Source organism: Rhinolophus sinicus, linkage group LG04 (genome assembly GCF_036562045.2).
Source record: "Rhinolophus sinicus isolate RSC01 linkage group LG04, ASM3656204v1, whole genome shotgun sequence".
NCBI lineage: Eukaryota > Metazoa > Chordata > Mammalia > Chiroptera > Rhinolophidae > Rhinolophus > Rhinolophus sinicus.
This window is the reverse complement of record NC_133754.1, coordinates 100,486,370-100,513,558: the sequence shown is the minus strand read 5'-3', so window position 1 is coordinate 100,513,558 and position 27,189 is coordinate 100,486,370. Positions and strand designations below refer to the sequence as shown.

The 27,189-nt window shown below is 46.1% G+C and overlaps 1 protein-coding gene across 4 annotated transcripts in view; it reads right to left on the bottom strand.

Annotated features, from left to right (window-relative positions):
- The window catches only part of MTUS2 (microtubule associated scaffold protein 2), a 526,534-nt gene that overhangs the window by 19,192 nt on the left and 480,153 nt on the right, over positions 1-27,189 (bottom strand). For all 4 annotated transcript variants that reach the window (XM_074330067.1, XM_074330069.1, XM_074330068.1 and 1 more), the window contains one exon: positions 2,596-2,810. In XM_074330067.1, the coding sequence (XP_074186168.1) occupies positions 2,596-2,810 (215 nt within the window). The remainder of the gene's footprint in view (positions 1-2,595; positions 2,811-27,189) is intronic.

Genomic DNA, 27,189 nt, shown 5'->3' with positions numbered 1-27,189 from the left:
CAGCCAACTTTCAGCAGCAGGGGCAGAACCAGGGGCCTGAGTAATTCCTAGATTTAAGTCATCCACCCCCAAACCAAAGTGTTTCTATAGGCAAGGTTTACTCACAGGTACCTACCATAAAGCGTTACTTTCTCCTCGCAGCTGAAAGCAAACTGTCAATTTCTAAACACAGCATCTGTGCTTCTCACTCAGGATTACAGTTTCTTGGGCACTTCCTCAGAACGTCCCCTGGTTATCACCTGAGACCACAGGGCAAGCAAGCCCAGGTTTTATGAATCCCGGTATCTCTGGCAGTACGCTGACATGATGCCATGTGTGCAGTGGGCATTCTCTAAATATTCTTGGCATGGATGAATGAATAAATAAATGCATCATGTTAGCTGCCATAAAGGATCAAGGAGAGCAGAACTGAGAGGCCTCAAAAGTCACAGCCCTTTTTAAATATGCGTCGATAACTTAGGTAACTCATTCTCAACCTCAGGCTGTGCTTTCCTCCCAGTCCGCCCAGCATGAAATCCCTGAAAGGCCAGGTGGGAGCTCACCTCCCAGCACCCATGAACCTGAAGGGGGCGTTCTGCCCTGGAGCACGCCCCACCTATGGGTGGGCTCCACCCAGCGGGGGCCTCAGCTCCATGGTTTCCAACCCAGCACCCCATGTGGGCCTTTGCTCAGATGGCTGGTCCTGCTGCCTGGCCCCACCTGCTGCCCTCCCTCTCCACCTCTTGGCACCTTCTCAACCAACCCAGAACTTCCGACCAGAAGTCTTTTAGTGACTATGGATATAAACATGTTCTCTGTGTAAAACTGGGAATGAATGACCCAGGGAGACAGAGGCACAGAACGGGTTGATATCTGCACCAGGTTTGAGACGTATCAACGGGCCACCAGGTAGGTAGGTAAGACTGTAGACCGCAGCAGGTGCAAACCTCTACTTACAGGAGTTAGGCTCCACCGGCTTAGGACTCAAGACGCTTGAGGTTCAGTTTCTAATATAAGCACCGCAGGTAACTTCAGCTGTAACCTATTCTGTTTCCTGGTCTCAAAGTCTAAACCACCTACAGCAGGCAGGTATATCTGGTTTCTACTGGCCTCTAGAAAAGGAGAACAACTAACCCAAGATGCTGAATAGAATGAAGTGGAATGAATAGGTGATTTTTTTTTCTTTGAAACTTTCATTTATTTAAGTGTGTTTTTCCAGGACCCATCAGCTCCAAGTCAAGTAGTTGTTTCAATCTAGTTGTGGAGGGCGCAGCTCACAGCGGCCCACGTGGGAATCGAACCGGCAACCTTGTTGTTAAGAGCACTGCGCTCTAGCCAACTGAGCTAACCGGCCTCCCCCTCAAATAGGTGATTTTGAACTACAGCAACAGTACTTACTGTTACTCTGCAGCTTCTCTTGTGCCCATGAGTCGCAAGCCTCTGGTGACTGTCCCTGTCCTGGGTATGTACTTGGAAGCGGTCCGAGGAAGCGGCCCAAACGTTCGTGATAGTGAAGGGCCACCAGCTCTAGCCTGACAGTTAATGCTCTTTGCAAATGCCAGTTTGCCTTAGGAATGCCATAAGCACGCCACAAGACTCAACACACCAACAGCAGGGGGCAGTAAGGCATCAGGCCCTCGGGCACTTGGGAAGAAGAGAAAAGAAAGGAGCAGAACTAGTTCTCGTGGAGGCAGAGCTGGCTCACTGTGTCCTGTCAGCGTCCACGCTAGTGATGGACAAGGCAGCCTGGGCTCCTGCCTGCTGTCACCCTGACAGGCTCCTGGGAACTACTGTCTTGTTATTCCAGATGCATTGTCCTCCCTGGGAGGACCCCTGGGCTGGGGTTAACGAGTGGCATTCACATTTTCATTCCACAAATACCGAGGGCCTACATGCAGGCACGTTTTGGCAGACAATTCTAACTTTGTGCTTGAGAGCATGGCGTCGGCAGCCAGACTGCATTGAACCCTGGCTTTTCTGTGACCAGCTCTGTGAATTCTGGCAAGTTATTTTATGTCTGGGTCTCAGTTGTGTCACCTGTAAAATGGGGACGATAATGATACCTACCCTGTAGGGTTAGCGTGAGGATTAAATGAGTCAGTATGTGTAAAGGGGCAAGTGTTAGATACGTTTGCTTCTTATCACCGCTCCCCTCACGGAATACACAGATGGTAAACAGGCTACCAAAGTTAAATGTATAATATATTAGACAGTGGTTAAGTGCTAAGCAGAAACTAAAGCGAAGCGGGGAGGGGGACAGGAAGAGTGTGCATGTGGTGAGGGGTGGACTGTAATTGGAGCTAAGGAAAGGCCTGGCTGAGAATGGGACTTCTGAGAAAAGTCTGGAAGGGCGGGGGAGAGGGAGGCATGGAGAGTCTAGAGGGACAGCATTCCAGGCAAGAAGTGGGGGTGTGCTGGGGAGGTCAAGGGAGGGAGGTGGAGGGGCGGGAGTGGAGGAAGGGAGGCGGCAGAAGGAAGAAATGAGGTCGGAGAGTGAACTTCTCAAGAAGAGCGCCTAAGGAGCAGGGCTTCCGGCTAAAGCAGCACAGGCTCCCCGCCCCTTCCTCCCACGCGCATCGCCCAAGAGCAGACACCGAGCCCAGCGCGTTGACCGACCTGCTCCTGGTGCTGATGGCGGACGCGCAGCAGCTGGGCGCCGTGCTCTTCCTGCAGCCGCGTCACCTCCGCCTGGAACTGCAGCTGCAGCCGCTCCTGCAGGTCCTGCAGCTCCGCCTGCTGCTGCCAGCCCAGCTTCCTCACCTCGTCCTCAAAGCGCCTCTCCAGCTCCTCTTTCTCCTTCTGTAGTTTCTCACACCTTGCTGTGTTAAAGGCTGGTGGCGAGAACAGCATCTCTGTAAAAACTGGTGGGGAAGCACTGAGAGGACTCAACCTGTGTCATGAACACCCACGCGTAGAGCGTCAAGGTTAACGTCACAACCGGGGCTTTGCCTTCCACCGCACTGGACCCTCACAACAGCCCCTGGATGTCAATGGGAAGCCCAAGGTCACCAGGTGCGCAGGCAAATTTGGGCTTTCTGACCGCCAGTCCCAGGGTGCTGCCTCTAGAGCCGGGGTCCTGAGGGCCCAGGGGCCACAGGCATAAAAAACAGTGGGCGTTTGTTCAAAAGGCGCGCTCCCAGGCACACCCTGGTGGCTCACAGCCCCTGGGCAGCAGCCCAGGACACAAACGCTTCACAAGGTCCACCCTGACCTCTCCACCCATGAAGGCCTGAGTCGCGCGCTTCTGGGACCTGAGACAACACAGGGCAGGCGCCTGACTGAAGGCTGAAAGGCGGGTGGGGACACACTCTGGGCTGCACGACAACCACGCAGTGCGCGTGTGCGGAGGCATGCCACCCTTTCCCAGTCCTGGTTTGCTTCCCAGGCCACCAGCCGGGGATGAACCCATGACAACACCACCTGCTGTTCCACCCCCGTGTTCGTGTCTCTCCGGGGCTGCGGACAAGAATGGACTGCTTTCCATTGAAAGGTCTCTTTCTCAACTGCAAACTGCGCCCAGGGAGGAGGAAAGCATTTTGACAACCTACTATGTTTATGTCAAAAGGCTGATTAGACACACGCACACGGCATAGGCGTCCAGGTGCAGACACATCATTTACCTTCCACAAGGACCGGTGCTGCCACGCTCCCTGCTCGGTGACCACGCTGGGAACGCGTCATGTCCTTCAAAATTGAGCGAGCAGGTATATGGGCTGCTTCGCGATAACCTACACCCTAGGGGTGCTTGATGATACTCAGAAATATATCCAAGGTGGGGAGGTAGAAAAGGGTGATGGGGGTCAAATATTTGTGGACAGAACTGACTCTGGGTGGTGAACATCCAATGCAATATACAGTCGATGTATTATTATAGATGATTGTACACTTGAAACCTATATAATTTTATTAACCAATGTCATCCCAATAAATTTAATGAAAAACAATAAAAATACTGAAAAACCCTATACCAAAATTTAAAAAAACATATACATCCAAGGTGGTTACACAGCATTTGAAACGCCCTAATCTGAAGTCTCGCCCTAAAGAGGCAGCTAATTCAAGGGCTTCTCGGCTCTAAAAGGGTTTGTTAATTAGCATGACGGACATTTCAAAGCATTTTTTTCCCTGGTGAAATGAGTGGTGGGTTGGCTGGGTATTGTACAGGTGCACCTCGTTCTGTGTGAGCAGCGCAGAAAGATCTGGCCAGCCGAGCAGCCGGTTACTGTTCCCAAAAGCCTTCTTGGTCTAGGGCTTCAATTGTCCCAGTGTCCCATGTCCCACCCTTTCACAGGGGACTCTGACGCACAGTCTGCCGAAGTCGTAGCACGATCTGCCAATGTAATCGGGGCGCCGAGGGCGGCGTGGCAGGCGCTGTGCCCCAGGGGTAGGCAATAGGGATGCTGCCTGCAGAGACTTGCAGAGCCATCACCACGCCGACTCCGAGAGCCCTCTGCTTTTTATTGCCACCTTGTGCCAGCAACTCAAGAATGTCTCAGTCTTTTGTTGGTCTAAGTTCTAAACAGTTGTTACAGTTACTGTGGAGTTTTTGAAAACAATTTTTGCATTCAAAAAATCACCAACCAGGAAAGTTGGAAGTACAGTACAAAGCCATTGTTGTACAAATGACTGTTTCCTCCTCGAGCAATTGCAGAATGAGATGCTGACCTGCTCTCCTATCAACCCCAAGTTCCTTAGTATACGAGGTCTGACAATTAAGTTCACGAACTCATCCTAGAAAAAGTGCCACATTCTTCATTGCTGAATATCACTACAGTCACCTTAGAAGTACTCCCCTTGGGAAGCTATGCACTGATGCCAGTGCCTAGTGCACCCTTCAAAGCAATTTTGGAACTCTCCATCAGAGCTGTCATCGTATTACCTTGATGTCCTGAATGTCATCAAAATGTCGTCCTTTCAATATTTCCTTTCTCTTCAGATAAAGAAAGAAGTTGTTGGGTTCCAGATCAGGTAAGGAGAGTGTTCCAATACAGTTATTTGTTTACTGGCTAAAAACTCCCTCACAGACAGTGCCGTGTGAGCTGGTGCATTGTTGTGATGCAAGAGCCATGAATTGTTGGAGAAAAGTTCAGGGCGTCTAATTTTTTTCACGCAGCCTTTTCAGCACTTCCCAATAAGTAAACTTGGTTAACTGTTTGTCCAGTTGTTATAAATTCATAATGAATAATCCCTCTGATATCAAAAAAGGTTAGTGACATCGTTGCAACCAGTCAGTGAACTTAACTGTCAGACCTCATATATTGCCTACCCACAAGGTCCCTCTCCTGCACTACCCAGTATAACCCAGTCATCAAAGCCAGGGAGCCAGCATCAACCCAATAGTGCCCTCCAGTGCTCAGACCCTTTTAAGTCCCACTGGTGGTCCCAAAGTGTCCTTTCGAGAAAAAGGACCCAGTTCTGAATCACGAGCAGTATTTAGCTGTCCTGTCTCTTCACTCTCCTTTTGTCAAAGACATTTCCTCAGCCTTTCCTTGACCTTCGGCTCTTAGACACTTTGAAAGCTGACAGGCCACTTATGTTATAGAACGTCTCTCACTTCAGTGTGTCTGATGTTTCCTCATTATTAGATTCAGGTCGTGCATGTTTGGCAGAAAGATCACAGAAGCAATGCTGTCTTCTTCTCACTAGAGTATTCATAAACTTGAATCATCTTTAACATGGAGTTTTTTTTCTTTTTAACTGTTTATGTAGTGAGTCAAGAAAGTCAGGATTATTACTGATTATTGCAAGATTATGCTGAAAATCGTTTTGCAGTAAAGAGGAGGGAATGTTACAAATAGTCCAGCTTGGGTGTCAACTGTGTTAGGTATGCCCATGAATGTAGGTATTATTGTCACACCTGCTGCAAGCAAACCTTTTAGGCGAGGTACACCTAAGGGGCAGATTACTGGGGCTGCACTGGGCTTCCCACGACAGGGAGCAGGACAGCATTTTACTGGCCTCCTAGTAAATACAAGTGGGCTAGCAGATGCGGTCTGAGGCTTTCTGACACCTGATCGTGAGGTCGTGGGGGATGAGGTAGAGTCTCCTCTCCTACCTCTGGTCACTGGCACTACAATCCCTGCGAAAGAACCCAACAGTAACTAATGGCCAAAGTGGCTCAGGCCAGGTGGCAGTGGTGTGGGACACCTGTTCCCAGGAGTTCTGACCCACGGGCTTTAACAAGCTCCAGCTTTTCCCAAAGACCCTCCACCTAGGGAAAGTCACTAAAGATTTCACCAGGGATGTTAGTGAAAAAGGCTGCCAGGATCCACCGACTAGGGAAGAGGTGTTTGTGTGAAGACAGGTCCTGGGACAACTGGATTTTATAGGATAGAACAAGGACCATGGAATGTCCTTTAAAAACTAGTGGTTGATGGACTGAGACAAAGTCAAACTAAGGCAAATAGACGAGCAGTAATTTCACGTAAGTGGGGAAAGGCAGAGGGTTGCTCTCCAGACGAGAACAGAGCATGGGGGCCATGAGGTAATGACTGGGGAACCCCAGGTAATGCAACCCAGGGCAGGTTTCTGGGCACAGGGCCTCTTGGGAGGGTGCTCTTGTTTCCATAATTTGGGAGAACTAATTTCATAGTGCCCTTCATGCACGCATGGCTGGGATCAAAATAAAGCAATGACAACAATATGTCTGCTTACATTTAAAACAGGTCCGCAAAGCAGTGCCCAGAGAGGAGACACAAATGGCCAAGAAACACAAGAACAGATGGTCAGTGCCATTCATGATAAAATACACGCAAACTGAAGAAAGTCATAATGTTTCATCTATAAGCCTGATAAGAATGAAATATTCTGATAATACAGGAAGGGTAGGAGGAGCTGGCACTCAGTGGGCCATTGGTGGGAGCAAACTGCTACGCTGCTTTGGCGGGCACAAATGTCTTTCAAAATGACAGGGATGGTAGGTTTAGGGGGTGACAGCTAAAGAGTTTGGGGTTCTTTTTGGGGGTGATGAAAATGTTCTAAAATAGTTTGTACTGACATTGCACAACTTTGTGAACACACTAAGTCCACTGAATTGTGCCCTTTAAATGGGTGAATTGTTCAGCATGTGAATAATGTCTCACAGTTTTTACAAAAAAAAAAAAAAAAAAAGGAAATAAAACAAAAAAATGTCCTGAGAGGAAAAATGTCTCGGAGGGTAAATGTAGACATTTTTATAGAAGGAAAGCTCATATTATGATTTTAAAACCCTGTATGACAATCGCAACGATATATGGAGGCGAAATGAAACATAAAAAGCCCCAGCACTGTGGGGTTTTACACACACACACACACACACACACACACACACACACACAGAACCTAATGGAACTTAAGAACTATTCTTCCTGTTTCTTAATTAGAGATATATTGAGCACATAAAACTCAGATGAAAATAATTTTAAAAAACGCTAATCATTTATTTTGTCTCTGAAAAGTACTATTTTGTATGGGGAAGATGTTAATTTATCATATGCTCATATTAGTATCTGTAACTCCAGAAAATCAAGGCACTAAGTTGACTATACAGATTATATCGATGGAATAAAACAGATGAAAAGGTAAGGAGATGAATAAAAACAAATCACTTACATTGAAGAAAAAATTTAAACAACACATAGCTTTTAACCCAACAATTTCACAAGTGCACAAAAAACTGTGGTCAAAGATGATTACTCCAGTGTGATTTGCCCCAGGGAAATATTGGGGGGCTAGTTAAATAAGTGATAATCCAATACACATATAGGACAAATGTTAAATACAATGGGATATAGGCAACCAGTTAAAAAAAAAAAAATAAGGTAAATCTTTCTGTGCTATCATGGAATGATATCTGTAATACATTTTTGAAGAAAAAAGGCAAGATGCAGAAATAGTACACTCGCATAATTCTCTTTGTAATGGAAATGTATCCATATTTCTGTCTCTCTTCTCTCAGGAGCTTGTGTGCTGAAGTTACAGGACTCACTGCCCAACTAACACCGGCAATCATATGCATTTAATAAAATCCTACTGTTTGCATGCTTTATGAGTAAAAACATTTTTAAATTACTACTATGATTAAGGAGAAAACTGGGTTTGAAACGGTTATGGTAGCCGGTGCTCAGAAGGCTACAACTCTTCTATTTTACTTTTGGCTTTATTTATGCTTGTGCAGGATAATTCATGGGCCTGGCACTCGACCTGTGGGCTCAGAGACGGTTGGTTTTTATCCTCAAGCTGTCCCTTGAATGCACTGTTGCCTTAAATAAATCAGGAGTTGTGTAGGCCTCAGTTTTGCTGCCTACAAAGTGGCAAAGTACTCTCTTTTTTCACACACAGCTCCAATCCCCAAATTCCCAATTGCCATTATGTACGAGAGCGTGATGCTTTTATATTCGTCCAGTGACCCTGTGTTGTAAGCCTCAGGCCTGCAGAAGATATTGGATAAGAAGAGCAGCTGGAACGCCAAGGGAAAGAGCTCCAGTAACAGAGTCCCTAAGGAAATAAATATCCTCTTGCCTCTGGTAAGTCTTCAAAAATGTGTCTATTCAGGCATTTTGCAGACACAGATTAATGGAGGCTGATTTAATAACATTAGACAACATCGGGAGTCTTACTTTCATCATTTCTTTATTTTTGTTCATGTGAAAACACTTGGGACTTTAGTGAGAGGCCAACACCACAATAATAAATCCCTAGAACCTAAGATGCTAAGAAGGGAATTTCTAAAGTGACAGGATTGCAATAGGCTCCGAGTATAACACTTTTAATGTATGAATGTGAGTTTGGAAAGCAAAAGCAAGGTTAGAATCTGCTGTACAATTTAAATAATTGAGCATCTATATGTAAGTTTATATGACTATAGTGTGTGCGCATGATTTCAAAATACCTAAGATACTATTACAGCTGCACGTAGGACATCCTCAGGCATATATAATACAGAGGTACCAATCTACCAACCTGTGAGTGGAAAACACGAGAATGCAGTGTGAACCTTGGGACAACAGTGGAGGAAAATCACTGTGGAGCTGTTTGTAAAACAAGCTTAATTTCAACCACGGTTCATGAATCAAGAGAGAGGGAAAAAAAACTCAGTAAGTAAGATCAATTTTCTTTAAATAGTTGCCCCAAATGTCTTGTAAATAATTATAACTTTTTATTGGCTTACCAGTGAGGTAGCAAAGATTGGTGGTTTAGCACTAGACTTAAACTGGAGAGAAGGATCTGGCCCTATAGCTCATGAGAAAAGCATAAGGAATGATACTGTGTTGTCTTTTATGTCCTGGAGTGTGCTTCAGATAGATATAACAATTATAAAATAAGTCATCTAAAAATGATGGAATTGTGCTGTGTGTCACCCAGTGGTACTATTATAATACTCACTGTTATGAGCTAAATGGTGTCCCCCGCCCCCCCGCCTGGAATTCCGAGCTTGAACCCCCAGGACCTCAGAACGTGACAGCTTTTGGAGACTGGATTTTTACAGAGCTAATTAAGTTAAAATGAGGTCACTAGGGTAGATCCTAATCCAATATAAGCAGCGTACTAATAAGAAGAGATTCGGGCACAGACAGCTAGAGGGGGAAGACCATGCGAGGACACAGGGAGAAGGTGGCCATCTATCAGCCAAGCAGGGAGGCCTCAGAAGAACCCAACACTGCCGACACCTTGATATCAGACTTCTGGCCTCGAGGATTGTGAGAAAATATGTTTCTGTTGTTTAAGCCCCCAGCCTGCGGTACTTTGTTATGGCAGCTCTGGTAAACTGTCGCACATATTGGTGGCAGGAGATCCCACAGTTAGATAAAAGATTAAGTTGTTTCTTTGGGAGATGAGAATAAATGAAAGGACAAAGTAACTTTCAAGGAAAAAGTATACTTAAAAATTACCCATAATCTTGCTGAACAAAGAAAATGAGGTTTTCAATTGTATAATAATCCCTTCATAGCTGTTGTGCTGGTGTGAATTCTTAATACTCTGCTAGGAACTTCTCATGTCTTCCTACCTAACATTTTGGTGACTGCCTTGTACTCTGTATAATTTATAGGTTCTTACTGTTGGACATTTAGATTATGAGCATTTTATGCTATGAAGTGTTTTTTTTTTTTTGATGGCCGGTTCTATAACAAATGAGTGCCCACCAGGGGGAGCTATAACGCCTGGAAAACGCCCTCTGGTGGCAAATGCCTTTGTCCAAACTTGTCAGATCACAGTGACACGCAGGAGGAGAGCAATATGTCTCAGGAAACAGGCCACCTGGGATCCTGACCACACTGCCCTCTACAGCCTACTGTCTCTCTCTCTTTAAGACCTTCTTTTGGATGAAAATGTCAAGAAGGAGAGGCTGAAAATGGAGTATGAAAGGATCATAGACATGAGAGTGACAGAGCTAGCGAGAGAGTCCTGGGTTGCCTGTCATCCTTGCAGGTCCATGCAGCACCTGCAGGGCCCGGTGACTAAATGGGAGCTCGCACCATATAAACGACAGCATTTATAGTGCTTCCTGGGTGCCAAGTACCTGGCACACCTTGCCCCACCTGGACAGGTACTGTTACTCACTGTCGCCCTACTAGGTATCCAGTGGGTAGCCTGATCTTCATTGGCAAAGAGCAGGCAGGGGCTGAGAAAGGGTAACGAACTGATCCAAGGCCACCGAGGAGTGTGCCAGGCCCTACTGAGAACCTCTTCCCGGTCCTCCACCTCTGAAGTGAGACCCATCACAATGCACCAGGTTTACCTATCTCAGAGGCAAGCTGTTGGCGCATTCTCCTCCAGGCACTCACTGTTTCGAATTGCATCTCTTTACCTCTTTTTTTCCCTTACCAGTGGGCAGGGACAGCGTCATACTCATGTTTGTACTTGTGGTCAGACAGGCAGGCTGACAGTCAATAGACAGCAACGGAACATATTATTGAGCACCTGCTATATGCCACTCCCGGGCCTGAGCACAGTGGTGAACAGGCCACACTGTCATGCAGGGCAAACAGAAGCACAAGCTTTTTAAATAGCAAAATTGTAGCTAGCAACGTCTTGAGTTAACTGCAGTGAAGAAAGTCACATAAGGGCAAAGCTGGGGAAGGCCCCGGCAAAGGGCCGATTACTTTAGCTGGGACGACGAGGAAGGCAGCTCTGAGACCACCCATTCGCATAGACCTGAATGACAGAAAGTGGCGTGTGTGAAGATGAGGGCGGGACTTCCGGGTGGAAGGCACCCCCAGCGCAAAGCCCTGAGAGAGCAACAATTTGAGCGTACGAAGGAACAGGAAGACAAGCACCGGAGTGCCCTGACGGAGAGAGTGGAGGGAGGTGAAGTTCAAGGGACAGGCAGGGTCAGATGACATAGGGCCTGTGGTCCCTGGAAAGGAGTTAGGGTTATACTCTGGTGGCCGTGGGAAGCCCCTGGGCAGTTTTCAACGGGCTAACAAGAGCTAACTGGGCTTTCGCAGGATCCCTCTGTGGGCTGCATGGGAGGTAAGGAAGGAGGCAAGGCGAGCAGCGCTCAGGGTGTTTCTGGAATCCAGGCAGGTGTAATGGTGGCTGGGACTACTGCTGCAGCCTGGGGAGGGGCGATTGACGTGTGATGTATCTGAGAGGCAAAGCCACCTTGACTCACTCCTGGATTGGATGAGGGAGGTGAGGGAAAAACAGGACTCAAGGATGACTCAGGTTACTGGTCTGAGCAACTGGGGACAGTGATGCCATCTCAGGAGGTGAAACATTGACAAAAGTCCAGCTAGGGAGAAATCCACACATTAGGCAGCAATGAATCTCTACTGAATTAATAGAGGAATTCATGTACATCTAAGGGTCCATAATTCACAAATATGATGGTGGAATTCTCCCCTGGTGTATGGTACCCAGGGAAGGCTTTTCTGGACATTGTCAATTAGTATGAAAAATGGGAAATTCAGGACTGCTGGATTTTGACAAGCCGTGTGACACTTTAATGATGAATGACAATATCCCATTTCCCCTGGTTCATATGCTGTGGTCTATTTAATAAAAGCGTGGAAGTCTTAAAAGCATGAGACCTCAGGACAGACTCTAGTTATTAAATCTCCCTGGTGAAGCAGGGGAAGATTGACAGATGTGTTTTTCTCCCTGCCAGTGTAGAAACTGTTTGTGGAGATTGCATGAGATTTGGCTGCAGTAAGATACACAGCTTTTTCTAGCTGCTAGGAATTTCAAATGCTATGTAACGAAACAGAAAGTTTTCTTACCACGGTAATGTTTAAAAGGCACTAACATTAACTTATCTGTAACATTAACTAACATAACTTATCTATTGCGCAAACTTTGGGAACAAAGCCCCTGAACTGGATGACTACATATAAGAGGTCACGAGGTCCCCCAACTACATGTCGTATGTGGCACTGAAGGCCCAAGCCCTGACACTGAACCTTTCTCATAAGGGTGATATGAAATAACTTTCTGTACCCTGAATCCTGGATATCAGAGTTTCTGGATAACAGAGATTAGAAGGGGTGAAGGGGGAGGAGGAGTGAAAGCCCAGGAAAGGATGTGGCCAGGTGACAGACACCTGGAAAAGAGGGGAGACAAAGCAGAAGCAGTAAGAAGGAGGCAGGAGGAGCAGGGGTCTGCAGGCCCCACCTCTGTTCCAGGCTCATTCACAAGCTGTGGGCGTTTTCTCACCTATGAGAGGAAAGGTTGGGCAGTGCTGTGGGCTGAAATGTGTTCCCTCTAAGCTCATATGTTCTATGCCTAACCCCCAGCACCTCAGAATGTAAATGGGGTCTTTGAAGAAGTGATTAAGTTAAAATGAGGCCATTAGGGTGAGGCCCTAATCCAATCTGACTGGTGTCCTTATAAGACGAAGAAGACACAAGGAACATGCATGCTCCTGAGGACGCAGGAAGAAGGTCTGGAAGCCAAGGAGGCCTCAGCAGAAAGCAGCCCGCCAGCACCCTAACCTGGACGTCTGGCCTTTGCGACTGTGAGGCAGAAGTTTCTGTTGTTTAAGCCTCCAGCCCTGGCGACCAACACAGGCACCCAGTGCGCAAGCCGCCTCTCTGTGCTACAGTCTAGAATTCTACGCCTGTTGTCGTGGTGACCCAGGTCATCCAGGAGAGTTTCTGCTCTGCCCACGGTCTTCTCTTGAAGACCACTTTTTAAATTACGATTTCCTCCCAAAATGAACCCCTAAAGAGATAAGCTTCACCTACAGAGAAAATGCACTTTTACAGTGTCACTCCCCAGTGACATGAGAAAAGAATAACTAATATCAGTGCTGGGCATTTGTATATGTGTGTTCACAAAGTTCTTTAACACACAATAGTACCTTGTGTAATCTTCACAGCAAATTTCAAAGCTGAGTAAAGGGGGCATTTCTGCTCTAATTTTATAGAAGAGGGAATAAGAGCTCAGAGGGGTTAAGTAACTTGTCTGAGGTGACAAAGCTAGAAAGCCAGAGCCAGGACTCAATCCAGGTGTTCTGAATCTCCGTAGAGCTCTTTAAAATAATATGACTGCTTTTCTTTTCTACCTTATGTTTTGGAAGGAGGAAGACAAAGAAATATAAGGAAAAACAAATACAAAAATCCCAATTAGTTTATGGTTCCTTTTCCGTGATAAACACTTTGTGCCGTTCTTAGTGTTCTTTAGGACAAAGCATGGGCATTTCAACAAATGGATAATGACTGATCACATATGTGCAGGTAATTGCAATGCTGCTAAGTAACTCACTTCTTGGTCTGAGAGGAGAAAAATATATGGGTGATTTATGGGGACAAAGGCGGAAAGAGGAAATGGATTTATAAGAGGGTGGTTATAATTATAAGTTTTGAAAAGAAAAGAGATGTTGTCTACATGAGCACTAATAACTGCCCATAAATAGGAAATGGCTGTATGGGGAAATGGTTTTGCATGAGCTTCTTTCTTCCTTTCTTCCAGGTTAATTCGCCTCTCAGAGTTTCAAAAGCATCTCCATGGCACAGGCTCACCTAACACACTACCTGAAGGCCTGGGCTTTTGTCTTTAATTTTTTTTCTCCTGTGAAAAATTGGCATAAAAAAGATGACCCTTTAATTTTGTCTGAAATTAGTATTTGTTACATCACACACAGGTAACATCATCCCCACACTGAACGTCCCTTCTAGAAGGAGCTCTGAATAACTTCCCGAAACATGTTTACACAGAAGCGTAAGCATAAGTGGAGCCCTCTTTCCTGCGTAGAATTGACACTAGAGAGTTCTAGAAACTGAAATCCCAAGGCCCTGCCATTTCACAAGCTTCCCAGCTGGGTGGCCCCATTCCACGCAGCGCTGCTAACCGCTAATCCTCCGTTCCATAGTTTGCTCTTTGCATATGGAGACCAAGGGACTGCTGTCTGGTTAATTTTAAGGCACTTGAGGGTCACAGGCTTAAATGTTGTCATTCCTTTTTTCAAGATGTCAAGGGCACAGCCTGGGTGTTCTATGCTCTCCACCTGTGGGCGATACCTCTCTGAGGTCTTCCCAGGCCTCTGACTGTCTTTAATTTTTTGTCCAAGAGCTTACTGCTTTCAGATTTGCACAGGAATGAAGGAGTAATGTGTTCAGTCTATAAAAACCCTTAAAAAAAAAAAAGGGCATGCAGTTCCCCATGAACTCATTCCAGCCTCTTTCCATAACTTCCAAGGACATCAAATCGATTCCAAGGAGAGAAATGGACCACCCTGAACGGTCTGTATCCACTAATTTTTAGGTACAGACACAGAAGCAGCAAAATTTATATGCAGTAGCCGAAGTGTGTGTGATCAACAGAAATATTTGTCTTGTACCCCGGCTGGCCTCCTGCTGCCTTCACCTGTGGAATCTTATCACTTGGCACAAGGCCAGGTAAGTTTCCATAAAGACACACTGGCTGGGACAAAGCCAGGTTGTCATTGGCTACAGAGCCAGAGTCCTCAGTCTGTGAGGAGACCGACGGGGGACACTGAGACAGCAGCACGGAGACTGCGTCCCCTGCAGGGGACCTGTGGCATCTCACTTACAGACACTTGGCTTGCTCCTCCTGATGGGTTGGTCCCCACTGTGGGGCAAAGCCCATTTAATTGAAAGCTGTCTCCTCCTGGGATGTGTCTAGTATAGAAAAGCCACCTCACCGCTTCCACAGAATCATTGCATCTGCAATGGGAGTTTCTGTGTGGAGCCCCAACTTTCTGCCAGCAAGCTGACTGTTCCAATTTATAGTCACTAAAGCCGAGCGAACAGTTAGAGATGTGACCTTCAACTGAGAAATGAAGACAACTCTACGTCAGAGTGTAGCCAGGACTGAACATGCTCAGGCCTCTGGCTGGCTCCAAGGTGACTCTCACCGGGCGGTGTGCCGACTCCTTCCTACCCCGAGTGTGGCCCACAGAGCAGCAGCACCAGCCATACCTGGGAGCTTGTGAGAAATGCAGAATCTGAGGCCCACCCTGGGCCCCCTGAGTCAGAACCTGCACATTACAAGACCCCGTCAGAGGTCGTAGGAGAAGCACTGTTCTGAGGAACACAGAGCATGCTAATGGCACAGGTAGGTCAGACTCCATCCCATATTGTCACTTCTCTCTCTACGCAGCACCTCTAGGTGGGTGAGGCACTGGCTTCAAGATTATTAATAAAGTAGAAATTCGCAGTCCTGACAACCTGTGAGGATGTCCTTCGTCCCCACTGAGCAGTCAGTGAAGACATGTGCTGTGCACTAACACACCTGCACTGGACTGTGAACTTGTCTTCTTTGGGATTCTGACTGAGGGGTAGAAGGCTGAGGGGGCTCAGGGGCAGCATGGAGGGGTGGGGTGGGCTGGGCCTGGCTTCATGAGAAAGGAGGGGTGGCTGATGAGTTGGAGAATGTGCGGACAGAAAGAACGGCAAGCTAGAGAAAATAAACTCCAGCTAAGGAATCCAGCTGAGGAATCCTGCTGAGTCCTTTTCATTCAGGGCAGGAAATAGGAGCTGGCCATGCAATCCCACACAGGGCCAAAACAATAGTGTAAAAAGATGATAATTTTAAGGGTGGGCTCCCTGATTACCAGGTGTGAAGCATACAGACAGTGACACTTCCACCTGTAGCATTTCTTAGTATCATGCAGAAAATACCAAGACAATCATGCTGCTGGACAGTGTGATGTGAAGGGATAGACTTGTTTTGGCTCCTTGCCCTGCCTCACCCTGCCGCTCAGAGATTGTGAAGAACCCATGTACCCTTTAGGGGCACAGTCCCTTTGCTAAGAGACAGAGACAGGCCTCAGTGGGAGGCATCTGCTAGATGGCAGTGGTTTTTAAAGGCACTCTGAGCAAACTCAAACCCAGAGAATGCTGCTCCGTCTGCAGGGAGAAGGGAGTCCACATGCACATTGGTACAGGGGTGTCAGCGTGGGACTGAGCGTGGGCTCAGCAGGACCCCCACTATGCTGGAGGGGCCAACCAGACTGGCCCATGGGTGTCTGCAGGAGGAGACATCTGGAAAATCATATCAGAGTTCTACTTGTAGCTCTTAAGACAAGTGACAGCATATCATGCAGTTAAGGACACTCCTCAGTTATTTGGGAAAAGAGGTTCAGTTTCTCCTGTTGTCTTTACATGGTGCTAAAATAGACCTCCAAGTGCTGAGGCAAGAGCATGGGCTATAGTGTCCAGAAGACGTGGGCATGAGCGTATTAGCTGACACTCCTGTTCAGGGAGCCACAGTTCCCTCATCTGTAAAATGGGAATTGCACCTGGACTTACCTCCTAGGGCTACTGTGAGGTTTCAATGGGATAATTCAGAGTAAGTGCTTAGCATCATGCCTGGCCTCGATGAACCATTCAGAAAATATTAGCTGTGGATTGTTTGGTGGCAGGGGGACACAGAACCACTGTGACATAAAAACTGGGACTATTTTCTATCTTTCCTGAATGCTAGAGTGGGACACAGCATAAGAACCTCACACTCGTATCTAGATGGAATGGGCCCGATTTGACTACTGAAGTTCAGGCTTGGGTACTGAGTACGTGTTGCCCTTGCTAAACATTGTCATGTAGTTCATTACGCTTCATCTGCTACACATTTGAGCACATGTCGTTTGAGGAAACAGTTATCGGACAAGGACCCTTGGCCATTGTCCTTGGTCTCATCTGAGGCTGGGGGATGGCTGCTTGTGTCAAATCCAAAGCCTGAAGTAACCGTGTCCACCTAACATAATGGACACAAGGGTGGCCGCAGACGCTCCGTGCTGGCAAAGGCCAGCGTGACAATGGTCTTCGTCAGAATCCCTAAGAAGACAAGTTCACAGTCCATTTTGTTTACTGGCTGGTTAAAGCATGCCTGTTTTTAAAAACAAAATCACAGAGAAGCAAGAGGGGCCTTTGCATCACGCTAGGTACCAGAAGATGCAACACTTCTTTCTCTTCCACAGTTTTCTAGAAAAAGGTCTCAGGGATGGAGGAAGAGCAGCGGCTACACCGCTCGGAGGGTCTGAGCCGTCCCCTGCTGATGGCATCGCCCGAGGCTATAGTACTGGGCACCCTGAGCAGACAGGGTTATTGAATGTCACAAAAACTCTGAGAAGTGGGCGTGATGCCTGCTTATCAGTCATGTTCCCATTTTGTCAAAAGGGAGCCTGAGCAGCAGAACCAAGTCAGTCCAGGTCTGCGGCTTCCTCAAGGTCTTGCTCATGACTGTCACATGGTCCTGTCCTAAGTCAGTGGTCCTCAGACAGCAGCGGGCACCAGAATCACGTGTGGGGCTGCTAACGCGCAGCCTGCTGGGTCCACCCCAGACTGTCTGATTCGTGGGTCTGGGGCGGAGCCTGAGAATCTGTATTTCTAACAACTTCCCAGGTGACACTGCTGCTGCTGGTCCAGGGGACATACACTGAGAATCACTCCTGTAGGCAAAGCCGGTGCTTCCTAAACTTTCATACAAACTACCTGACGATCGTGTTAAAATGCAGACAGTGATGCAGAGGTTGGGGTACAGCCTGAGAGCGTGCATTTCAAACAAGCCCCTGCTGGTCCAGGGGCCACCGTTTGCGTAATAAGGTCCCGTGCTCAGTGCTTAGGCCCCAGAGCCCACCTCCCCAGGTGTGCTGAGGACCAGCTCAAAGACAGAGCAGAGAGAGGGCAGACAGTGTCTGTCAGTGAGTACAGGACCCACCCGTGGCTGCCACTGCGAGCCATCTGCTGGCCTAGCTGTTCTCCCTCAGCTGCCTTGAGCTCCCAGTGTTATCCCTGAGCCTGTATGTGCAGACTTAGCTCTGAGGCTGTGCCCTCTTGGCGAGTTGGAGATTCAGGACGCTGAATTCTCTTCAAGGTTCCTGCATTTGCAGGAACTTCCCATCCCCCTCGCCTTTTAGCTGGAGTCATATATATATATATATATATATAGACACCCTGTGGTCCCCCCACCGCCATCACGCACCCCAGGCAGTGAGGAGACTGGCATCTATCTGCTCACAGCCATCCTCTCCTGCCTCATATCGTTGTGACAGACGAAGCTCGTCATGAACTGTGCCCCCACCTGGTGGGAGTAACGGAAGAAATCCCACGGTTTGGGGATAGAGAAGGGAGACAAAGTGGATGGCTGAGCAGAAACAGATGCGTTTGAACTGAGTTTTGATGGAAGAATAAACTGAAGGAAAGTACATGCGGACCTACATGCTGAAGGCTGAGCCTGCTGGGGGCAGGGAGCTGAGTGGCTAGAACCAGCAGCCTTAGGGCTGTCCTGGAAGGGGCGAACAACAGGTCCAGCGATAACCTCGGGAGCCATTACAAGCGGAGGAAGAGGCAGGCATTAAAACAGAACAAAACAAAAACACTGTCTCAGAGCAGGCATGAGAGGCAGAGCGCATATGGGAAAAACAGGCAGGGTCCTGGAGCCTGACTGCTCAGTGCAAACCCCTGCTGGACAGCCTATAACCCTGGGCCAGTCAATATTTGTTTCTCTGAGCCTCCACGTTCCCTCCTGTAAAATGGGCACAACGTAGCTCATAGGGTTACTGTGAGAATTAGAAACCCTGTGTTCACACTCCCGGACATCTCAGAGGCACTCGATAGATGGCAGGTTTGATTATGAATAATATATGCATAGTCCTCAAGTACCTGGTGAAAATCTCAGAGAAGGAGAGCCTGGAGTGCCTCTGGTGAGTAGGGGATAGAAATGAATTTAAATGTGCAAAATGGTGCATCAACATTGTTTTTATTTAGTCTGCTGTATTATTTTATTTTAGTGAGTATAATGTACTTTTAAGAGTTGTTTTTGTAAGCTCTGTCTCCCCAAATAATTTCCCCCCTGTGGACTTAAGTCCCTGGAATGCAATCTCTTGCACGAGGTATTCAGGAAATTAACCCTGATTACTAAGCACAGCCCAGCCTTGAGGGGCCCTTGTCTAGTGGCAGGAAGGCAGAATCAGATAGATAAATGAACAACAGCAATGTGACAAGTGCCATACCTTGTGCCCCAGAGGCAGAGAAGCGGACAAGTGCTCTGGAGCAGGCATTCTTCTAAGGAGGAATGGCCCAGCTAGGAAGACATGGAGGTGATGGCAGACTTTAGTTTTCCAGGAAGCTTGGGGAGGTGGTTGGGGTGAGGAGAGGGAGAGGCCAATTCAAGAAGAGGCAATGTAGTTGGCAGGACTTCTGTGGAGCGTGTGTTGAGGGGAGCAGCAGGGGTGCATCTGGGAAGGCACACAGCAGCCCTGCTATGCTGCGCTCAAGACTTTGAACTCTGCTTAACCCACGAATGATATAAAGCCCCTGAAGAATCTTTTTTTTTTCTTTTTATCACAGTGTTTTGATTTTTACTGTTGTGGATGTGAAAAAAAAAATTCAGGCAACATGGAAAGGAAGGTGGTGAACTCATTCCCTCCCACCCTAGGCCCTCTAGCTTGGGGCAACCACTGTTCTTGTCACAGGCAAACATGCTTCTGGTTACTGATGGATTTTAACCACAGAAGTGGGTAGACCTACAGGCAAGCAGGGTGGTAAGGGGACCAGTGAGGAGGTTTTTGCAAAAGGAGAGACTAAGTCACTACAGGAGGAGGACAGAACAGAATTAGGACAGTCTTCCAAATTCTAATGAACAGGACCTGGTGACTCACAGGACATCAAGCATGAAGGAGAGGGACAGGTGGGGCTGATGATGACCCAAGTTTTCTGGGTCAGTTTACTCTGTGATTTGTGGAGTCAATAACTGAGCTAAAAATTGTGACTGAGCCTGTTAACTGCCTCCCATCCCATTTTCTTTCTTTTATTGATAGGAATCTCCAAGTTTTAACTCACATGGCTGCCCTGCTGGAGACTCCATCTTCCAGCGTCCCTAGAAGCGCTCTGTGGCCACGTGATTCTGGTTGGGCCAAAGCGACGGGAAGAAGTGGTATGGCAACATCTAGATCATATCCTCTGAGGAAGCTGCTTGCCCTCTACTTTCTCTCCTTCCCTTTCCTGGAAGCTGAAATGTGCTCCTGCATCCATTCGCCTCAACCACACCGGCAGGGACAAGGGCTTTAGGACAGTGGGGTAGAGACAGAAACATGGCTGTTCCTGGGCCTCACATGAGAGAAACATCCTCCCTTTTATTTATCCCATTATATGGGGGAGCCTCTTTGTTAGAGCAGCTTAGCTTGTACTTGAACTAATTTAGGATACAGGAGGAGAAGGAGAGATTTTCTTTTGCCTGAAATGGGGAGTGTGGGGTGGTGGAGATAAAACTGTTCAGCCATGAAGAGTTGTACTGCCTCTGGCTCATCAAGAGGGGACCTCAAGAGACACCAGGGCTGAGGACATGGATTTGGGAGCAAGTGGCTCAGGTGAGAGTTAAAGCCAGTCAGTAGATGAGATCACCAGAGAGATCATGGAAAATGAGATGAAAAGAGGGCCTGGAAGAGCATCTAGGACAGACATTTGAAGGAGAGAGCCAGTTACTTCATTTTTATGTTACAATCATTTGCTAACATACCCGTTTTCCCAACTGATTATAAACTCTTTGGGTTATGGATTATAGCTTTCTTATATCTGAATAAAACACCTAGAATACTTTATTTATGAAGAACAGGCATTCAAAATTATCTTACGAACAGCACTCTTGAAATGCTTTATATCTTAGCCATTAGGTGTGCTTTCAATTTTCCTATTCCTGACTGTAGACTTAGGCCACCCCAAGTCAGTCTTTAAGTGCTGGGATTTAGAAGAATGATCACAAACACAGATGAGTAGCGAGTCACATGGGCCTGTGGCAACCTTGAGAGAGCCCATGTGCCCAGGTGAAGGGGACAGCTGCCATTCAGTCAAAAGAAAAACAACTCAATTAAAAATGAGCAAAGGACACTTTGCAAAAGAAGATATCCAAATAGCCAGTTAGCACATAAAAACTGCTCAAGTTCACCAGTCATCAGGGAAATGCAAATTAAAACCATAATGAGATACTTTTCACACCCACAAGAATGGCTAAAACAACACCACCAAAATTACTGACGATACTGAATGTTGGCAAGGCTATGGAGGAACCGGAACTTCTCATAGCTGGGGATGGTGCAAGATGGTACCCCCATTTGGAGAACTGTTTGGCAGCGTCTCAAGTTAAATTCACATCTGTCACACAACCCAGTAATTACCTGTGTAGGCATTTACCTGAGAGAAATGAAATCAACTCTGTCCACAAAAAGACTTGCAAGGATATTCATAACTGCTTCATTTATAACAGCAAAAAAGTGAAACAGCCCAAATGTCCATCAGTGGAAAAATGGATAAATTAATTTTGGTATATTCATGCAAATGGAAGACTACTCAGAAGTTTAAAAAAAAAAAGGCACAGACTACTGATATATTCAGCAACATGGATGACTCTCTCACATGGGGCAAAAGCATCCAAATGCAAGACTATATATTGTCTAATCCCATTTATGTGAGATCCAAGAACAGCCGAAACAAAAGTATGGGTGCTAGAAAGAAGAAAGTGGTTGCTTTAGAAGTAGGGAGGAGGTGGGACTGACTGGAAAGAGGCGTGAGGGAAATTTCGGGAGCGACGTAAATGCCTAGGTCTTGTTTGGGTGGTGATTACATGGATAGAGTCACACTCAAAGATCATCGAACTGAACATTTAAAAATAAACTTTTTAAAAAAACAATAAAAATGAATACTTTTTTTGTATGTATCCACATATTCACCATTTTGATAATCTTAATTCTTTCTTGTAGATCTAAGTTTCTCCATTTTTAAAGGATATTTTCTCTGAAAATAGGACTCTGGGTTAAGAGTCTGCTCATTCCCCTACTTTTAGCCCTTTAAAAATGTCATTCCACTGCCTCTGGTCTCCTTTTCAGTTGGGGTTAACTGTCATTCACATCCCTGCTTCCTTGGATGTAACGTGTGTCTTTATCCAGTTACTTTTACTGTTTCATGTTTATCTTTGCTTTTTAGCAGCTTGACTATGACGTGCTTAGGTGCAATTTGGCTGTTTGTATTTATCCTGTTTGGGGCTCACTGAGTTTCTTGGGTCTTCAGGTTGCTCTTTTAAAACCAGACTTGGGATGTTTTGCCCATCATTTTCTTAAATATATTATTTTCCTCCACAATCTCTCTGTCTTCTCTGACAGTCCAATTAGGCATTTGTTAGAATGCTTGATATAGTCCTACAGGTTACTGATACTTCATTTATTTTTAGAAGTCTTCTCCCCTCCCGCCCTGTTCTTTTGATTAGATATCTGTTGATTGTCTTTAACTCACAACACTTTTTTCTGCAGTCTCCTATTTGCTGTAAAGCGCACCCAATGATTTTTCATTTTAGAGATTCTACTTTTGGGTGCTAACATTTCCATTTGGTTCTTTTTTATAGTTTTAATTTCTCCCTTGCTGTTCCCTACATATTTACTCATTATGTTTCTCCGTTTCTCCAAGTGCTTGAACATGTTTATAATAGTCTTTAAAATTTCTCATCTGCTAGTTCCAACATCCGGTTACTGCAATACCCGTTTCTATCGACTACTTTCCCCCTTAATTATGGGTCCTGCTTCTCTGTATGTCTAATTTTAAAAAGAGTATATGTTCGTCATTGTGGATGAAACATTGTAGGGAGCTTGTATTACATCGTCTTTCTTGAACAGGTGCTGAGTTTGTTGGCAGGCTAAATTACTAGATTCCTTTGATTCTGTCAGGCTTGGTCTTACTCTTTGTTAGGGTGGTACAAACTCAGTTTGTCTTTCTTCCTGGAGAGACCCTTACTCTAGGTCCTGGTCTTTACTCCTAACTCCTGGCCTTTCTCAGGTCTTGACTCAAGATGCTCGGGGAGATCTCCCCATCCCAGCTGGGCTGGAGTGCGGATGTCTCCGAGCGCTGCACACCCTCTGTACCTCAGTCCTGCAGCAGCGCCCTCTGCTGGGAACCCCTGTGCACAGCCCAGCCTTCATCTAAGAACACGTGGGAACACCCCGCCCCTCCACCTCACCCTGGCAAACCCACCCCAGGGCCCTGCTCTGCTCAGCTTACTCCTCTGCACTGCTCGGCCCCACAATTTCTAGCTCCTCCAATCACCTTGAACTGTGTTATCTACTTCTTTAGTTCAGCCAAATGGTGGTCACCATCTGGAGTACATCTCTGTGCTGTGGTCTGGTAAGTGGCCCCAGGCAGAAAGCTGGGGCTAACATGGATCTCAGTGTGTTTCCCTCTTTTCAAGAATGGCTGGCCTGTGGTGTTCATTGCCCAATGCTTGCAAAAGCTGCCTCATGCATTTGGTCTATTTTATAGCTGTGTATAATGGGATGTCAAGTCCAATATTAGTTATTCTATTATGGCTGGAAGCAGAAGTCTGGGCATGGGTAGTTGGTAAAACGCTCGCAGGTGATTCTAATAGGTTTCCATCTCCTGCCCTGGGGAACCTGGTAAGAATTAAGGTCCTAGAAAAGAAAGAGTCATGCAAATAGCTGCCCAAGGCTATCTCAGTGAGATACCATTATTATTTATAGCATAAGATTGATTTTGGGCCACTAAGCAGTCTTCTGATGACAATATTAGCTTCTAGGTAGATCTGCCTATAAGGAGATATATTTCTCATTATAAATTAATAGGTTGGTAATTTCATTTTCTACATCAGGCTCTCGTAAACTTAGTTAAAGGTATTTCCTTGATAGTCAGAGCCATTCTTGGTGTACTAACAAAGAAAACAAAAAAAGATGGATTCTAGTGTAATCCACCAAAGTAAGTGCGCATGTTTCACTACCAGCCTGGTGTCTCCACCTGGACCCATTCTCCTGATTAGCCAAACTCTGAACGTATCCTTCATTACCAACTTTTTTGTTTTGTTTCTTTGTTTGTTTGTTTTTTCTAGAAAACTGTTGTGCTAAGGAGCCCTGAGATCCAGATCAGATTCTTTGTTACTGAAACCTAGTGAGTCTTTACATGGTTATTTGCAATTCGGAATTGGTTCAGTTATCTTCTTCACCAGAATGAACTCCCCAAAGACCTGACATTTGGCTGAAAAACAGCAATTTTGGTCAAAAAGAGTGACCTGAATATTACATAAGCATGTACTGTAATCTATATATTATTTTGTTCAAATAAACTGCCAAATTAAGCAAATAGCTTGGTGGTGCTCGTGAGTACCTGAATATGGCTCTTGTAAGCATCTGTGGTTATTCAAATGAATGAGAATAATTCTAGTGGCATTAGACAAGAAAAATCAAATGTTAAAAAATCTACAAAGAGAGAATCATTTGAGTCTTATATCCCAAACACTGCCCCTGCTTTTTATGCAAGTAATTTAAAGAGTTTTAAAAACTCAAACTCATTTGCCTTCTTCCTCTGTTAAGGGACAGCCACATGGAAAACCCAATTTCCTTCACTATTTTTCCCATTCCCAGTGGAGAGATTAAGTCAATGATGTCATTAGTGTTGTTTCTGTAATTGATCAAGTGGATGGAAGAATCACTTCTTCATTGACTCCAGCTGAGCTGTTTTACCCCTAAAAGACTTTCCTGCACCACTGACTGGGTTACAAACACACCTCTGGGCTCCCAGACCTCTAGCACCTTCGTACACTGGATCTAAATTATCTGCTTAGGTGGCTGTCTCTCCAACACAGGTGCTTCCTGAGGTCAGAGACTGTATCACATCCCTCTTTTACTCCTGGCACACTAACAGGTATTAATATATCTTCATCAATCAAGTTCATAAAATGAAGCAGTGAATGCTCTACGTTCAATGTGGTCAGCCCTGACCTGGGGCTCAAAATACAAAGAAAAATAAGAGGGTGATCCTAGGGCTGGTGCCCCCAGTGGTCAGCTTCAAAACAAGCTGGAGCATCACCCAGCCACCTCCAAGTATGACACACCCAAGAGGCAGATTGGGCAGGCACCAGAGTCCTGCTGAGGCAGATCCTGCTCCATAGGCTCAGCCCCTGCACACCAACTCTTCCACTGTAGTCGAGGCCAGTCCTCACAACCAGTAAGCCCAAGGGTCAGTCCCTCCCACTGATGTGCAATTATCAACCAAGGCTCAACTATAGGAGGACACACACAACCCACACAAGGGACACACCTTGTGGGGACAGAGTCAGGAGTGCAGTTTCCAGGCTCTTGACCTCACATGGAAAGGTGCTAGCTCAGGTAGTAAATGACCATCAATTGTGACTGGATGGCCATCAGCTGTGGCTAGTTGGCTGTCAGCTGTAACCAGTGAGCCACTGGCCACTAATATAACTGCCGTGGCTAAGCTAGCAAGGTGTGGTGTGGCGTGGCATGGTGTGGCAGAGTGTGCATTGCGGACTGCAGAGAGGCAGATTGCAGTTAGCAAGTGAAGTTGGTTGGCAGAGACAAGTGGACAGCAGGTTGTGGATTGTGTGGCTCCTGCTTCCTGTGTCTCCAACCCAGCCTCCAGTGAGAATATAGTGGTATGACTCCCCTATCTATGGCTCCATGAGTGTTCCTTTTTGGCCTCACCATGTGCTGCGTTCCTATGTGGGGAGCGGGACCAGAAACCCCGCATGACACTCTGTATGACACACCTGGAGTGCATGGCTCAGGTAACCAGAAAGACTGCACCACTGAGCCCCACAGGCACCTACTACATAAGGCCACTCTACTAAGACTGGAAGACATAGCAGCCCTACCTAATACATAGAAACAAACACAGGGAGGCAGCCAAAATGGGGAGACAAAGAAACATGTCCCAGATAAAAGAACAGAACAAAGCTCCAGAAAAAGAACTAAGCAAAATGGAGAAAAGCAATTTATCAGATGCAGAGTTCCAAACATTAGTTATAAGAATGCTCAATGATCTCAGGGTGAACTTCAACAGAGAGATAGGAAGCATAAAAATGGAGATGAAAACCATAAAAAAGAACCAGTCAGAAATAAAGGATACAATAATGAAAACAAAGAATATATTACAGGGAATCAATAGTAGACTAGATGAAGCAGAGGATCCAACCAGTGACGTAGAAGATAAGGTAGCAGAAAACACCCAACCAGAACAGCAAAAAGAACAAAAGAATCAAACAAATTGAGGAGAGTTTAAGGGGCCTCAGGGACAATATCAAGCATATTAACATTCACATCATAGGGGTACCAAAATGAGAAGAGAGAGAGCAAGAAATTGAAAACCTATTTGAAGAAATAATGATAGAAAACTTCCCTAACCTGGTGAAGGGAATGGATATACAAGCCCAGGAAGCACAGAGAGTCCCAAACAAGATAAAACCCAAAGAGGCCCACACCAAGACAACATCATAATTAAAACGCCAAAGGTTAAGTATAAAGAGAGAATCTTAAAAGCAGCAAGAGAAAAGCAGTTAGTTACCTACAAGGGAGCTCCCATAAGACTGTCAGCTCATTTCTCAACAGAAACTGTGCAGGACAGAAGGGAGTGGCAGGAAATATTCCAAGTGATGAAAAGCAATGACATACAACCAAGATTGCTCTACCCAGCAATGCTGTCATTTGGAATTGAAGGACAGATAAGGAGCTTCCCAGACAAGAAAAAGCTGAAGGAGTTCATCACCACCAAACCAGTATTACAAGGACTCTTAGAGGGACTTCTTTAAGATGGGAGGGGGGTTAAGGATGGGTGAAAGGGGAAGGGATTAAGAAGTACAAATTGGTAGTTACACAGCAGTCATGGGGATATAGGGTACAGCATAAGGAATATAGTCAATAATATTGTAATAACTAGATGGTGCCAGATAAGTACTTGGTCTATCAAGGTGATAGAGGGGAATAGGGTTGGGGTCAGGGTGAAAAGGGTGAAGGCATTAAGAAATACAAATTGATAGTTAATACAG